Here is a 17752-nt window from a genome sequence, read left to right on the forward strand (position 1 = left end):
GACAATTCACACCCAAATCTGCTTCAAAAGGGAATACAGTTTTAACATCTATGGGCCCTCTTCTTTCAGGCAAAATTATATTGTAGGCTATTAGCCAGAAGGCTTAGAAAGAAACGTCCCTGTTCTGTTAACGGAGACCAAGCTGCACTGCTGTTTCTCCAGTGAGTGAACCCCACAGCCATCTTCATGTCCAGGCAGCCCTTCCCATGTTCCCTTCCACAAAATGTCTGGGCATCACAGTTGAGCCAATCAAGAGAGTGCAGTTGTGGTGGTAGCAATGCCTAGGCCTCACCAGGGAGGCACCAGTTTCCACCAGATGGAAGTTCCCCCCTCCCTCAAACTCAAAGGAGTACAGATATACTTCATCATGCTGAGATTTCTAGGCTCTGTGGTGACCTAGCACCTGGGATTTGTTGAGCCTTGTAGGTATGGCATGGTATTCCACACCGAGAAAGAAATGCTACTGCTGCAGGCATGCAAAGTTCTATTTGCTCAGTTTCACATTCAAATTCATTTTAACAAGCAATCTTAAAAGAGTAACTTGTCATTACTTTGGGTTTTGTTTTTTACATCTAACTGATGTAGAAACTGTATTCTAGCCCTGTGCTGTGTAGTAATGACTTTTAAAGGTAAGTTTATAGATTATTCAAGAAGAGATCACATTTTGAATGTTTCCCAATATTGAATGGAGCTGTCTGTCTTTTAGCCGCTGAGTATCTTCCCCCTGTGCAGTAGCTACAATGGAAACTTTGCCCACAGCTGTGAAGTAGACACAGCGATTAATGAACCTGAGGCGTACTAATCAAACATATGTTTTCTTGACACAATGATTGTGTTATATATCACAGGCCTTTATCTGAGCTTAATGATCTAGCAAGGGGTCTTGCTTAAATGTGGGTGTTTTTCATGTACTCCTTAGATTTGTTCCACAGGGGGTGAGCAGTTAGCCAGCTCCCCAGTGAGATTAGTAAAATACTATATTTAGTTGTGCCATAGATCAAGCAACTCCAGTGTTACAGGAAACACGTTTTAAAAAAACAAACAAAAAAAACCCAGACATTTTAATGTCATGTTAAATCAATTCAGAATGGGATTTTTTCCCTTAGCTTTTATTTTTGTTCAGTCATATGAAATGAAAATAGTTTGTCTTGGTGTCCTTATGACTTATTTTGTAATTTTCGTGTCACTGTTCTTATAGCTTGTTTCATTTCCACTGAAATATATTTAAAAATATTCTTAAGGATAGATAAATTCACAGGTTTGTAGCTAGAGTCTGTAAACCTATGTGGTAATAAAGCCAGTAGTATATGATTTTTTAAAAAACTTGAGCAGTGTTTATTGTGGCAAATTCTAAAATGTGATGCAGGATGGGGGATAGAGCTGGAGAAGTACGTTAGGAAATCTGTGGCATGCACACAGGAACTTATAAAATGACTTGAATATGTGAAAAATTAGATTACTGTAACTCACTCTACTGAGGGCTGCCCTTGAGATTGATCTGGAGGCTCCAGCTGGTGCAAAACGCCACGGCAAGGCTCCTTATGGGGTCCTTGCCACAAGATCATATAATACCAGTGTTGAAACAACTGTGCTGGCTCCAGCTGGAGTATTGGATCAAGTTCAAGATGCTGGTTTTGACTTTTAAAGCCTTACACAATCTGGAAGCCTTACACAATCTGGGACTGTTGTACCTGGGGGACTGCCACTCCTGGTATGCCCCCCAATGAGCTAAATGTTCTACATGTAGTAATCAACTGGTGGTCCCCTGCCTGAAGAGTGTGCAGCTGTCCTCTACAAGGACCAGGGCTTTTTCGGCCCTGGCCTGGTGGAATAGTCTTCCTGGGGACATCAGGGCTCTGCAGGACCTTAAGGAGTTCTGCAGGGCCTGTAAAACAGCATTATTCCACCATGCCTATAACTGAGGGCAGCCACACGTTTATCCACTATAGCTGGCTTCCCCATCCCTCCCCCCCTACTCTTGCCATCTGTGGGGGTGATGGTCTGTTGAACTCTGGATTGTTTTATAATCTATGGAATGATGTTTTGATCTGATGTTTTAAGATTTTATGTATTTTAAAGGATGTTATCCGCCCTGAGCCCATCTTGCTGGGAATGAAGGCAGGCTATACATTTGATAAATAAATAATTGTGTACTGATCAAGGTATTCGGTGGATCTGAGGCACAACGACTTATGTAGTTGTCTGGGAGAAAGCAAATAGACTGCCATGAATCATTATGATTTAACTTAAATTAACAAAAAGTATTACGAATTGTGCCCTGACCTGGATGGCTAGCCTGATCTCATCAGATCTCAGAAGCTAAGCAGGGCTAGTACTTGGATCGGAGACCACCAAAGAATACCAGGGTCACTATGCAGAGAAGGCAATGGCAAACCACCTCTGTTAGTCTCTTGCCTTGAAAACCCTACTGGGTTGCCATAAGTCAGCTGCGATTTGATGGCACTTTGCATGCTCACACATACGGAATTGTCATCTCTTTATTTCACTGTCTCACAATAAGCCTGTGATATTTTACTGCACTGCTCAATCGCATACATACATGCAGACCTCACTTGGTAGAGTCACAGAGGATGCCGGCGTGAACAATTCACAGGGTTGTGGGGTGAGGGGAGACCAGGTCTCTTGGTTCAGTGGGGGAACTCCCCCTCTCCCTATTCATCACTTGCTAAAGTAAAAAAAAAAAAAAGAGGCACCATATCAGTGATATAACATCTCTTCAGGCGAATAGCCAGAAGTTACATCATGACACGGGCGCAGCACCATTTCCACCTGTCCCTGTACACACCCCTCCCCCCGCTGGTTGCCACCCATCCAGGTTCATCTCTTGCGTTGTGAGCTGCTCCATTCGTCCCCCTAAAACTGTGGCACCGAGTGATTGTATAGGTTGCTACTGTGTTCAGTCCTGCCTTGTACTAGCTGAAAAATAGAGCCACGTGAAATCAGTAGTAACTTCTTGGGGTAGTTTTTTTGTATTATTTAAATATGAGAGGAAGAGAGATTTTAAAGAAGCCCTTTTCTTTTTTTTCCCCCCTAGTAAATGGCACAGACCTGTCAGTTGCTGAGATTTGTGCATCGAAGGACACAGGGCATTTTATTACCAGTTTATTTCTGTCTAGCCTTCTGAAACTCCTGCTGGTGCTTTGAATCATACAGGGTATGTTTCAGGGGTTGGATGTGTGAACTCCACTGTCACCCATGACTTTTAAAATAATTTTTAAAGCTAATAAATGTTAAAGGAAGAAAGCATTTACCAGACAGAAATGTGTTTTCAAACTGTGAGCAGCAAAGCCATGGTGTGGGAAAATTTCTTCACATAAACTAGCTTTTTGTAATCTTGTTAGTATCTGGTTAATGGAAGGCTAATGCATTTTCCAATAGAGTGCATAAATTTTAATTATTTATAGCCAGTGGCAATAAATAATAAAAGGCTACTTCCTAAGAACAGTAATGGCTGAAACCCTTCACCTACAAATCTTGTTTTTAGCTTCCGATGTGGTGGTTTTCTTTGCAAAGGAAAGCCAGCCTTATTAGAAGAGCTGCTGGGGTAGCCACCATACGTATCGCATTCGATGCTCTAGCATTTGATGGGGTTTTTATCTACCGTTGTACTGTCTTTGTGAACAGATTTCTGCTGCACAGACTCAGCAAGGGACAGGCACAGAATGGGCTTGGAAAGACACAGAGGCATTGCAGAGCAAGTAAAAGTAATAGGGAGCAAAGGAGTATGTAGGAGGGGAAAAGAGTGAAGAACAGCAATCCTAGAGCCAGGTGTGGAGAGTTGAGCACCCCTGGCCTTTTGAGAGCTGGAATCATTGAGAAATGTGAAGAGAAGGGAGTGACGTTCCTGGGAACCTTAGTAGGAAGCAGTTGGCTAGTACAGCTGTGGAAATTGGGGGGCAGGGCTTGTGGTCCATTAGGCACAAGAATTCTAGAATTCGGTGTCTGGTAGCTAAGCACACATGCTGATTCAAGCATATAGTTACAATTTGAAATCCGATGTTTTGTCTTATTTGGAAGGGGTAACTTTATACTGTAGTAGTAATATGCCTATTCTATGGTAGTGATAGCAGACCCATCACCACCATTGCATTTGCTCAGTACAGTTCAGTGAAGTTTTTCTGGATAATTGGGGGGATTTACAGTTTGACCACAATGATATGATCCTGGATTGCACAGCAGTATTTCAAAAATAAAATTTCTCTTATCTGCAATGATTTGGGATCCATTGTTATAGCAGATCAGTCCCAGAATGACATTAGAAGGTGGTCTTACCAGATTTGTTTGGATGAATTTCTGTTATTGCAGCTTGATACGTTATTTAAAGGAGTGCAGTTTACTGCTTTCACTCTCAATCGTTGCCTGTCTCGGTTTACTGTGAGGCTGTAGTGGTTGTGGTCAAAGCTGATTTGAAGGAGGCAGTTGTGAGATTCCTCCTTAAGATATCTTCCTTGTACTCTCAATATTTGAATTATTATTGGCCAGATGAAGTAGTAGTGGGCATTCAGCTTCATGTTTTCTTGGATGAAATACCATAGATATCTGGACTCATCTCAATCTGATTTCAGACCTGGTTTTAACCCGATGGATGTTTTTTTTCTTCCTTTCAGAGGAGGACAAGGGGAGTGTAATCTTGGTCAGGAGAAAGGCACATTTATAAACATTTTGCTTTGCATGCAGGAAGTAGCCAAATTTAGATTATTTCCTGATAATCCTGACCTTGATACTCAGGCTAGCCTGATCTCTTCAGATCTCTGAAGCTAAGCAGGGTCGACCCTGGCAAGTATTTGGATGGGCAACTTGCAAGGAATATGAGGGTCATGACACAGAGGTAGGTAATGGCAAAACACCTCTGAATGTCTCTTGCCTTGAAAACCCTTCCAGTGGTTGCCATAAGTCAGATGTGACTTGAAGGCAAAACAAAAAAATCTTCTGATAAAAGGATCTTTAGGACTAGGGTTTTGAATGATCTGTAGGCTAGACCCTGACATCCATTGCTACTCATACAAGTGCCAGAGTTGACTGTCCAATGGTCCAACTCAGTATTAGGCAGCTTCATATTAAAGACTGCAGTCTACTTGCCTGCAAGTAAGCCCCATTAAATGCAGGGAGACGTTGTTATGAGTAAATATGTGTACAATCGGACTGAGTTTCACTGAAATGTCATAGCCTCCAATTGTGTAAACCAGCAAATTTATCAGATCTTGTACATTGAAAAATCAAGTGTTGAATGAAATAATGATGTTATTGTACGTGATATTTTAAAAATAACAACACACGTATATGCCGGAGATCCCATCTATAGGCAGATAGACCAGCTTTCAGTATTATCAGTGACACAATGGGGCCCACAGTGAATTGCAAGAGGGGGAACAGTTTAGAAATTCCAGTGTGGTGTGATGAGCCAGCATGGTGTAGTGCAGTGGTTTGGAGCGCTGGACTCTAATCTGGAGAACTGGGTTTGATTCCCCACTCCTACACATGAAGCCAGCTGTGTGACCTTGGGCTTGTCACAGCTCTCTTCGAGCTCTCTCAGCCCCACGTGAGGGTGTCTGTTGGGAAGGGAAGGTGATTGTAAGCAAGTTTCATTCTTCCTTAAGTGGTAGAGAAAGTCGCCATATAAAAACCAACTCTTCTTCTTCTTTTTCCTCACCCAAAATCTTCACTCACAATCTGAGCTCTCAGGGGAGTGTTCAGAATGATTTTGCTTCCTCCTTATTGTCTTGAAAATAATTCTCACCTACTTTCCAGTTTCCATGTCTTCTGTAGCATATTCATAGTGTTATTAATTCTGTAGATTTTCTAGAAGGCTGATTTTAGTGAAGGCAATGAGTTTTTGAACTGTTAACCCTACAGCCCATTCAAAGGGGCTAATCAGAAAAATAGTTGCAAACCAGAGTTCTGATTTTAAATGTGGCAATCGATGGTCATAGGTCCCCACAGATCAACTAGCACCGTTGAATTTTTTCTTCTCCTGTAACTCTGTTTTGGTGAGCTTCTTAGTATAGCTCATTCTTTATTCTAGCATTAGAGCTTCTAGTATTCCTTTCGCCTTTTGCTGAAGTGGAGATGGAGCAATGTAAGCTGCCCTCTGATTTTATTTCAGAAGATCTTTGCATCTGCTGTTAGAATGACTCTCTTGAGTAGCTTTGAGTTCTAACAAATGATGAATTGTTCTGTTGTAGGTACAGTACAGCGACAGACAGAACGGCAAAGAGTGCATGACCTGTTTGACACTGTCTTCTTTGCAGATGACTTTCCACGGCGTCGGAAGCTCCACTGAAACCAGCCATGACCAGGTATATAGAGAGAGTTGCTAGCCTTGCATTTCATGTAAAGTATTAATCTCTGCAACTATATCTGAAATTGCATTTACAATGCCTCAAACTAATACTTTAGATTTGCGCTGCAATAAATGTCTGTGCTGTCATTAAAATATGAAAGGAATTAGTTATTCAGAATAAGGGGCAATCTTAATTATTTTCTTGATTCCTTGTGACTTATAATGAAAAGCTAAAAATGATGTGTTTGGGCTGTCACAGGAGCTAGGGCTTTTACATTAAAATGTGATGGCTTTTCTCATAACAATTTGCTGGTGGTCCCTGGCCTGAAGAGTTTGCGGCTGTCCTCTACAAGGACCAGGGCTTTTTCGGCCCCAGCCTGGTGGAATAGTCTTCCTGGTGACATTGGAGTCCTACAGAACCTTAGGGAGTTCCGCAGGGCCTGTAAAACGGAACTATCCCACCAGGCCTATAATTGAGAACAGCCGCAAGTTGATCCATTGTTACTGGCCTCCCCATCCTTCTCCCCTGCTCCTGACATTGGTGGGGCGTGACTGCTAGAACCCTGCTATATGGTGGCATCTGGGGAAATTTTAAGGCCATCTGTGTAAAGTTATATTATAATATTTTATTATTGTGTTAATGTTTTATTGTTGACTGAAGTTTTAATGTATTCTTAAGGTTGTAACCCACCCTGAGCCCGGCTTGCTGGAAATGAGGGTGGGCTATAAAATAGATAGATAAATAAATAGATAAAAATACAGTTTTTGATTAGTAGTAACAGGTTTCTGAGGCGTAATCTTAGAGGTGAATACCTTGTGGCCCTTTTAACATGGCCATATGGAGTTTTGTTATATTCCCAAACAAAATGTTCTGACCCTTCCCATCCATTGCTACATAAGATGAGATAGAAAACAAACCTCAGGATCACAAGGACTGTTGTTTGTCCCCAACATCTGCTAATTAGATATACTTCCTCTGAACATGGAGGTTCAACTAACTGGCAGTCCGGGCGGGGAACGCCGGCTTGCGCCATCCCGATGCGCATTCGTGGCTCTGTGCGGCCCCGCCCGCCTCCCAGCTGGCCATTGGGGCAGGGAACGCTGGCTCGCGCCGTCCCGACGAGCAGGCGCCCAGCCGGCATTCACTCCATAAGACAAGTTTTTAGAGGAGGAAAACAAGTTTTTTTCTTGTTTTCCTCCTCTAAAAACTGGGTGCGTCTTATGGTCAGGTGCGTCCTATGGAGCAAAAAATACGGTGTTTGAAACTGCTTTAAATGATTTGTGTAAACCACTGTGGAATCCTTCTTGGGTCCAACTTATTATCAACATGTTTGACAGTTGTCACCATTCAGCATACATCTGTCCCTGAATAATATTTCTTTTATTATCAACAAGCTTGTATATATGCCTAGTATGTGACTTCTGCTTGATACTGGCAATCACATATAGAAATCTTAATATATCTTAATATAAAATCTCAATCTTTTTATTCTTTGTGTTCTATTTCCTGTTAACTCAGTTTCTGCGTTACTTCATGACTTCATGTGTAGGAAATACATGACAGAATATTTATTCTTCCCTAGCTACAGCTGGAGCTTTCTTTGGCACACATCTTCAAAAATCACCCATTTTTGTAGAGTTTGATTTGTATTCTTCATGTAAGTTATTAATTAACCCCCCAGTGTTATTACAATGAAAATCAAAGCATTTAACTAGATGTTACTAGGGACACAGGGGTACCAGTGCTCCACGTATCTCCCTCACCCATCTTTGTCATAATATTTAGGTAAACTCAGCGTGTGACTAATATCACTACACAGTATATCACTCTATCTCTGCTGACAGTAGTTTATGATGTGAAGTGAGGGTTGGGTAATGCACAGAATAATGACCACACATAACATATTGTGCCTTATGTCTCTGGTTAACATCCTCAGTGTTTATGTCAGAGTTCTCACACTTTCCCCCATAGTAGTACTGGGCCTGTTTATTACTAAATTGTTAAGTATTGTTAAGTATTTCAAGTTCCCGAGAAGGGGCAATGAATACTTCATTTATATGGCTTAGTTGATACCTGCTTGTGTTCCTTTGCACTGGAGACCATGCAAGGTATGTTGCAATGGAGAAGATAGGTCAAACTGGCCCCTTAGAACAGCAGTTCCCACAGTTTTGCTCAGAGGATTGGTCGAAAAGTATCTCAAAAAGCTTGGCTAAAAAAACTATACCATCTCAAAATTTTGGTCAAGTCGGTTCTAACTGCTATCACTGTCTGGTGCTGATTCACAGTAGGCTCCTGTTCCTGCATATTAGGTAAGAGAACTTTGCTTAAGGTCAAGGAGATTGATCAGAAAACCATATGGTTTGGGGGCGCCATCTTCTTCACTACCTTGGATTAATGCTGTTGATAGCTTCTTAGCTTTTTTTGCAGCAATTACATCAGTACATTGCACAAGAGTTAATTACCAGCAAAGAAATGTAGGTTGGCTGTCTGCCCTTTCAAAAGAGCATTGTGTAACATGAACATTTATGAGAACTACTTTATGAACAATACTTAATGATGCCTACTAAAATTAAATATTGTTTAGAAAGGCCAGTTAAGACCCTAAAAACTTTACAAGAAAAGTGCTACTCTAACAAATGTGACCTATATGATTGTTGTTTATTGGCTGATCTTTTTAACTAGCTTTGGGTGAATGTGAATGTGTTTCTGTAACTGAACCTCCTGCTACCCTTCCCCATGCCACTGAGTTGCTTCCTATGTGTGGCTTATTGCATTATGAGGATGGGGAAAGGGTTGCCCTACAGTGGAATATTTTATCTCTGAAGAAGAGCATTTAGTTGGGAACATAACACTAGCTAGCAGAAATAGCTGCAATGGTGCAAAGAATAGGATTGTGATGGTGCTGAAACAAATAAATATCAGAGGGCCCACCATGCATTTTAGGAAATAGTGTTAAAAATGACATTGGATCAGAAAGAGAAGGTTTTTAAAAAAAAACAAATCTGACTCCTTTTCTTCTGCAAGCAAAGATCAGAATACTTAGAAAATAAAAGTATCACCTCTTCACGATGGAAGAACATCAGGGAAGAAAAGTAACAGTAAGTTGGGAAGGAGAAAAGGCAGAGAGCTTTCTACCATTTAGCATGCAAAAGGTGAGGAATTGTTTCATGTTTGACTTTTTTTTCCAGCTAGGAATCAGATGATGAGAATATTGCTGCTCATACAGAGTCCCAGTCTGAATGGGAAGCATTAGTAGTTCTACCTGGTAAGGGAGAGGCAGCCAATAGCTTGGGTGAAAGGAGGTGCTCTGCAGCTAAGAAACCACTTGCTTGCCAGGGAACAATCCAACCTCTATTCCTTCTGTTTCATCACATACAGCAGAAGGGACCAGATCTATGTATTCCCACCAGTTCCTTCACAGTGTTGCTAAGAAAAACATGGCAGTTTAAAATGTAGGAGCCTTACCATATTCTTCCCTTCCCTTCCACTCCACAATATACCACATGTGCCAGGTTCTCCTACCATTAATCCCCTTTCTCTGTGCACATAGTGCCCCCTTTTCCCATGCATGCACACACATAGTGCAGTGTCCCTTAATTTATTAAGAAACACTTTACATAGGTGCTTACCTCTGTACAAGGACATGGTTCTTGAAATATTTTCAGTGTACAAATATTTTATTTCATGTTTGTGATGGATTGCTGCCAGTAAGTTCACACACTTACCAATTCCAGCTCTGCTGCTAACTGATCTGGTTGCTGGTATTTAATTACCAGTTTTACTCTTGTTCAGTGAAATTGCTCAATTGCCTAACAAATTATGTGAATGGTATTTGAACCTGTTCCACCCACAGTAATGCACGCCACATTTCTTTGATCACTTTACATTCACAACAGTATTTTTGCATTTGACACATAATAAATACTTGTGATCTTGTCGACTGTTATGAAAACAATGACTAATTAACAAAATCTTGCTCGTCATTCAGTTTTCCAACTTGTCACTTAGAGAAATCATGTGGTCTACGTCATGGGCTTGCTCAAAATGAACAAGGTTACATAACTCATGGCTTATACAATCATTCTGGCCATACTGGATCTATCCAGTATATTATGAACAAGGTTTCAAGCCCGGGAGTATGGTTGGAAAGGAAATAATACAGCAAGCTGAACGATACAATTGAAGCTAAGGAGGTCTGGCTGTCATTGGTGTCTAGATGGGAGATCTTCTGAGGACCATGATGGAACAAAGACGGGATAGTACATGTTGAAGATATCAATGCACCCATGAAGATAACCATACTTTGAACTCACACATTAAGCTTCAAGCAAAGGGTCATCTTATATTCTAACAGTAATGTTGGCCAAATCTGGTGACTGGAGCTCTGAACGGGCAAAATGGATCTTTCTACAAATGTGAAAAGGGCCCAGGTTTGCAGAAAAATCTGAAATCTTACAAAAAAACAACAACACGGGAATTTGAAAAATCTCAAAAAATAAAAGGAATGCCTATAGTTTTAAGCTAAGGATTCCCTCAGTGGCTGTTGCTGGGCAACCACAGCATTCCATGTTTTGGTTCTGTCAGTAGAAGCAAGGGGGAGGGGATGGAGCCCTTTCCAGGCCTATTTTGGCCTTTGAGGGAGAACTTATCAGGGGAAGGCCTGGCTATGGTTGCCACCCCCAGGTTGGGAAATTTTTGGTGATGTCTTGGGAGGGCAGGGTTTGGGGAGGTGAGAGGCCTCAGCCAGATATAATGACATAGACACCACTCTCCAAAGCAGTTATTTTCTCCAGGAGGACAGATCTCTATCTTCTGGAGTTCAGTTGTAATTTGGGGAGATCTCCAGGTCCCACCTGGAGATTGGCAACCCTAGGGCTGGAAGCATCCTGTGGGTGACTTGATACCACCTGGCTTGCATGGCTCAACTAGGCCTGGCTGCTTGCTACTGGTCAACAGCAGCCACCCTATGAAAGCCAACGTAGTATAGCAGTTAGACTTCAGAGTAGGGTCTGGAAAACCCAGGTTTGAACCCCCATCTTGCTGTAGAAGCTCACTAGATGACTTTAGGCCTGTTACATATTTGCAACCTAATCTACCTCTCAGAGTTGTTGTGAGGATAAAAAAGCGGAGAGGAGAATAATGTTAGTTGTTTGGTCCCCACCTCAGAGAAAGATGGGGATTAAATGAAGTAAATAAATATAGCTGAAGATGGAAGACAGATAAAAGGTAAGTTGGTGAATGACTGCGAAGGAGAGAATGAGACAGGGAAAAGGGGAGAGGGTATGGGGGTTGACTTCCTCTACCACTTAAGGGAGACTCAAACCTGCTTACAACCCCCTTCCCTTCCCCTCCCCACAACAGACACCCTATGAGGTAGATGGGGCTGAGAGAGCGCTAACAGAGCTGTGACTTTGCCCAAGGTCACCTAGCTGGCTTCATGTGGAGGAGTGGGGAAACAAATCCAGTTCACCAGATTTGCCTCTGCCACTTGTGTGGAGGAATGGGGAATCAAACCCGGTTCTCCAGATCAGGGTCCACCGCTCCAAACCACCGATTTTTATCACTACACCACACTGGCTCTCCTTTGGGAGAATAGAGATGTCCACACTTCTGCCGCTCCTTAGTCACCATGACTCTGGTCTTGAATGGAAACACTGAGAATAGTTCTCTAGTGGATTCCAGTCCTCAACTACCATTTATGCTGATCTTTTAGCACTAATAGTTGTTATGAATTCCAAACAAGAAATAATCTTGGAAGCTGTTCTTGTGGAATAACACAGCATTCCACTGAAATGGGAGGAAACTGAGTGATAACAAAACACACAAACTGTGTCATTCTTTCCCTGTCATGTTGACATAGTGGAAGAACTGAGATTGCAAATGGGAGGGTGGCTGGGATACAATTTGTTCCACAGTTACTCATACCTGGCCAGGAGAGAAGTTGCTAGGAGATTCTTCCTGCCAATGTAGTTTAGAGCATCATAATTTAGGCTGATGTTTAAAATTAAACTGGTGATAAAGAGGTCTCACAGTGGGGGGAAGCAAGCAGGTGGCTTAGTGCCATCTGCTCCCCCTCCTGCCTAGCCCCCTCAAGTTTTATGCTAAGCAAACATACTCCAAAGTACTACACTTACCTAAAATTATTTTATGGCATGCAGTTACCATTCTTGCCAGTAATGTTTTCTTGTCTCTTACAACTTAGCTGCTTTAGCCATTATGGGAGACACCAGAATAAAATAATAATAAAAGTAGTGGATTGCCTGACATCCGTATGTTTACAAGAACTATTTCCCTGGGCATATGTATTGGAGACTTCCTAGTTCTCATTTATGATAATCAGATAAGTAAAAGCTGTATGGGCACTGGACAGCTAAAAAATCCCAGGGGAGCGTGAGAGGTATCAATAGCTTACAGGAAGTGAATAGTGGATGATTTGTGCATGTAGGACAAAGCACCATGAAAAAAGACTCAAGGAATTTGCTGCTGCTGAAAGCGATGATGGCCATGAGCTTACTTGGCTTTAAAGAGTGATCAGACCAGTTCCTGCAGGATCACTTTATGAATCATTGTTAGCCATTTCAGCTAGGTGGAAATTCAATGTTGAGAAACAACATGATGCCGAATACCAGTTGATGGAGGCACAGTAGGAGATGTCTGTTGCTTTTGTGCAATTCTTGTCGGCTTCCCAAAAGTATTCCAGTGACTCGTTTTGGAAACGAATGCTGGGCTAGGTGGACCTTTGGTCTGACTCAGCAGGGTGGTTCTTACATTCTTGCCATGTTGCACAAGGTGCTCTTTGGAGGAAAAGTTTGAACATTTCTGCTGAACACATAGATGTGTCCACATGCTCTTCTGGATTTGCAATCATATGACAGTAAATTTAAAGCCATATATTGTGAGCAGGTAGTTGAGTCCAGGTGTTCCACCTGCTAGCCATTGCACTGCACTGGCTGCTATGGCATAAGAGGGAGGAACAGAAGAAAAGGCAAGGGTTTTAAAAAAGGACTAAATATGAGTTGAATATCTAAAATCTACTCTGATATCTACTGTAACACAGCAATACTGAATTTTCAAGAAATTAAAATATTCAAAAAGCCATTCCTACCTATTCAGAAAGAAGGAAGGAAGGAACAAACCTTTTTCATTAGGAAATGCATGAATCACACTTTAGCTATTTGACAGCCATTTGTTACTTGTCAGTGGAATGTGTAGGAAGATGTGCTAAAAGAGAATGTTTTCCCTTTTAAAATTCTCTTTGGCCTCAATCTTGTGGTTTATTTTTCTTGATTTTTACTTTTAAGTCAGTTGTCTGGCTTACATGCCAACTAGCTGCCTTTTACTTCACACTTATTTATTCGATTGTTTACATTTTTAAAAAAACAAATTCTTTTCTCTTTTGTGACTCAAAGCATAATATAAACAAAAATACAGACAAAAATATTACTCCATCACCATGGGCTGAATCAACAGGCCTGGCTCATTCGGAGCCACAGAATGTGAGCCGTGAGCTAAGAGCCAAAGGCCAAGAGCAGCAGAAGCTCAGCCCAGATCTCACTCGGCAGAGATGTCCCCAAGATTTCCTCTGCTAATCTGTGTGTGGAAACCACTTACAGCCTTTGTTTTAGTTCAGTCCCGTCCCCCCCAGTGAGGATAGAGCAAGGAAGGATGGGACACCAGTACATTTCAGGAATTGAGCAAGGCCATAACATTGTTGACACAGATTCCTAAAATTTTAATTAGTCAATTAATTTGAACCCTGCTTTTCTACACAAGGGGAGACCCAAGGCAGCTTACATTATTCTCCTCTCCTCCGTTTTATCCTCACAACAACCCTGAGAGGTAGGTTAGGCGGAAGGAGTGTGACCGGACCAAGGTCACCCAGTGAGCTTCCATGGCACAAGTGAGAATTCGAACCCAGGTCTCCCAGGTACTAACCTGACACTCTTAACCGCTACACCACACTGGCTTGGTATTTCAGCAGCAAGAAATGTCCAGTGCAACAGTACAGCAAGCTTGCCTATCCCAAACCTGAGGGATAACAATCAGGAAAAAAAACTGGAGGATGAAAATGTCACAAAGCAGTGAGAGGCACTGCTCACGCTCACTAACAACAAGCTTGTGTTGCAGCTCTGAGACAGGCAAACTCAAGCTGTGGCTCAGTGGTAGAGCCTCTGCTCTGCATGCAGAAGGTCCCAGGTTCAATCCCCGGCATCTCCAGTTAAAGGGACTAGGCAAGTAGGTGATATGAAAGACCTCAGCTTGAGACCCTGGAGAGCTGCTGCCAGTCTGAGTAGACAATATTGACTTTGATGGACCAAGGGTCTGATTCAGTATAAGGCAGCCTCATGTGTTCACTGAAGTCATAAGTGACCTCCCATAAGGCTATGTAGAGCCCATCCTCACTTAAACTTAGAACTATGGTTCCTGCCTGACGCAGCAGCACCACAATCAATTGTACATAGACAGGATTGTTTGCTATGAGAAAGATTTAAAAAACCAATTAATAACCAATTAACCAATTAAATCTGGTAAAAGCCCTTCTTTGCCCTGTTAACCCATGGCCAACAAGGCGTGAGTGCAGTAACCACGAGCCAGAGTAATAGCATTGATTGCACACCACTGAGCTTTACTGCCTCTTTCTCTTTGCTCTCCCTTCTCCTGTGCCAGGCACCACAAGGTACCTCCACAAACAGTGGGGAGCCAGCCACCAGCAAACCTTTGAGGACAGCTGTATTCGAGAGTCTCTGTAGTTCATTAGCCTAGAGAGAAGAATATTAGTGGCTTGCTTCATGTGATAATTGCAAGGTGGAAGAAATGTGAATTGGAAGCAAAAGGACAAGAAAAACTTAATTCCAACTAAAGGCAACATGTTTTGATATTGAGGAGTTATCCTAATTTTTTTATTTATTTATAGGATTATTCTGCAAACCTGGGGCCTATAGATAATCCCCCCCCCATCTGTATATGGCCCTGTTATGTGTATTATTTTATCACACTCTTGGTCCATTCTTAAAATTAAATATAAAACTATGAGATAATGGCATTGTTCTGAAAAGGGTCTTGGTTATTGTGTACCCCAGTGATAAAAGTAGTTATGCGGGTGGAGTTATACTGAGTTTTACTGTAGGGTAAATAAAAATTGGACCACTTTTGCTTAGATGTGATCTTTTACAAACAGTTGCAAATGTGAATTCTTATATCTCAATCTGTCAAAATTTCAGTCAGAAATGCTCAATAGCTATATAGTGTTAAGTTTTTTTTAAGTACAGATTCTCATAGAAATACCTTATATTCTAGGCATAGATGGCAACAAGATTACACATCTTTAGGGTCTCCAGTGGTGCATTAACTAAACAAAAAAGACATCTTTACTTGTTTCGGGAGGCTTTATTAGACAAGGAATCTTTGAAGATCTCACACAAAAGATTCTCCTATGTTTAGACTTTATAATATAAACAACTAATTTAATGCATCACTAAGGATATACAATAGATGCCATCTTACAACGTGACCATGAGTAAGAAACTGATGTAATCTGAGAGATATTTCAAAGTAATTAATTTGGGAATAGAAAAAGAACCTCTGTTGTGTAAACTTCCCCTTTCTTTTTTAAATAAAAAGAACTCAATTAGAAAACTGTACTAGTTGTGCATTTGTTAAAATAAAGTTAACAAGCCATCGTTGCATCTGGCTTCTAAAGTACATACTGGACAAATTGGAGCCTCATAAAAAATCACAGTGACTTTATTTGCTTTTTTAAAAAACCAGCAACTTTTCCAAGGAATGAAACTACTTTTCTTAACAATAGTTTCTAGCTATTTCTGATACTTTATATCTTTCTAAATTGTAACAATAAAATATTTTATAGTATCTCTGTAATTGTTAATCATCATTAGTGTTTTATGTATATAAACACAGTGGTTTGTTTTCCATTATTTAGCATTTTAATAGAATCAAAAATCATCTGTTTTGTCTTGACATATATTAATTCCTAACAAACTTTTCAAACTTTTAAAATCTTTATATAGTATGTGTCTTACAAAATCCGCCCCCCCCCCCAATTTTCTCCTCTAGAATTTTCTAAGTTCTCAGGGATATGAGTAGGCTAATTCCCCCCATCCACTTTTTCTTTTAACTGACTCTTAACTATTCTCAAACATTCCCAGCTTTCATTTTTTAAGTAAGTCACTAGCCCTGTCCCTAGTGGAAATATGCCTTTTTCCTTATATCTCCTTGACAAAAGAGTGCTAGATACTTACTTTTTAAAAAATGAAAATGGGAATTCAGAGAACCCGCTAAACCTGTCATTACAATGGTGTATTGATATAATGATATTTTAGTGCCTTTTTAAATGCAAAAGCCATGGGGGTGGAGCAGCACCAGAAAAAGCAATGCAGTTTGAAAGAGACATAGAACTTCACACATGGTTCACAAACAGACGGGTGGCTGTTCTGCTCTTCTTTTAGGTTTCCCCATGTAAAGACAGGCATGGAGGGACTTGCATTGACCCTCCCCAATGGCCAGCTGCAGCCCACCCCACTGCACTAGGAGTGCTACTCTTCCTTTCAGCAGCCATCCCTAAGCATGTGTTTATTTTCAATCTCCAATTCAGCCATGATGTCAATATTATAAGCATGTATAAAAAATAAAAGGGGGGAAGCTGTGATGACAGCACCCTCCCTTGAAAATCCTGACTATTTAAGGCACATGCTGAAGAAGGTAAACTGCACAGCTGTGAAGATGCAGAGGGAGGGGCAGACATGCAGAACTGTACCCAGACTGTTCCAACGCTTGTGGATTGATTACCAAAAAAATTAGGAGTAAGTTGTACTTGTGGAAAAGCCCATAGAGTGCTCACATGGAAAAGTATAAGTAGCAAAAAGCTTTTATTTTGGGGAATGTCAGTAGTAATAGAGAATTTACTAGTCAGAAGTGAATGTGGGAACATAGTATCTTGACCAGTGGACGTTAGAGGATTTTAAGACTTCAGGTGCTTCTATGGTGTCTTGGAGACTGAATGGAAGGGCATCCACTAACATCTCATGAGCCTTAGTAGCTACTAAAGTAATTCTGGTGCAATGGCTGTGACACCATTACTGGAGCCATCGGTTTCAAAAAGCTGTTTGAAGGTCTAGTCTACTTGGCTCATTTTAAAACAGACCACAGTTCTAAATTACCCCATCTTTGAATTACTCAGCTGTGCATAGGATTGCTGTCGTGGAATTCTTTACTTGCTCTGAAATATTTTTTGGGAACATACTTAGTTAAGCACGTTTAGGATCGTAGATTAAACATTCAGAACTCTGCAAAACTGAATGGGTCATGCAGTCTATTTGAGATAATAATTTTAAAGGATTTGATGCATGCCAAAATTCTGACAGCTGAACAGTGTACAGGGACGGGAGGAGGCTTCATAACAAGAAAACCTGCAGATAATGGGACGGATGGAA

At 41.2% G+C, this 17752-nt stretch overlaps 1 protein-coding gene across 2 annotated transcripts in view; it reads left to right on the forward strand.

Moving 5' to 3' along the window:
- The window catches only part of STAU2 (staufen double-stranded RNA binding protein 2), a 171079-nt gene that overhangs the window by 88342 nt on the left and 64985 nt on the right, over window positions 1-17752 (forward strand). For both annotated transcript variants that reach the window (XM_056854148.1, XM_056854147.1), the window contains exon 12: window positions 6204-6317. In XM_056854148.1, coding sequence (XP_056710126.1) covers window positions 6204-6317 — 114 coding nt within the window. The remainder of the gene's footprint in view (window positions 1-6203; window positions 6318-17752) is intronic.

Source organism: Euleptes europaea, chromosome 8 (genome assembly GCF_029931775.1).
Source record: "Euleptes europaea isolate rEulEur1 chromosome 8, rEulEur1.hap1, whole genome shotgun sequence".
NCBI classification, from domain to species: Eukaryota; Metazoa; Chordata; class Lepidosauria; order Squamata; family Sphaerodactylidae; genus Euleptes; species Euleptes europaea.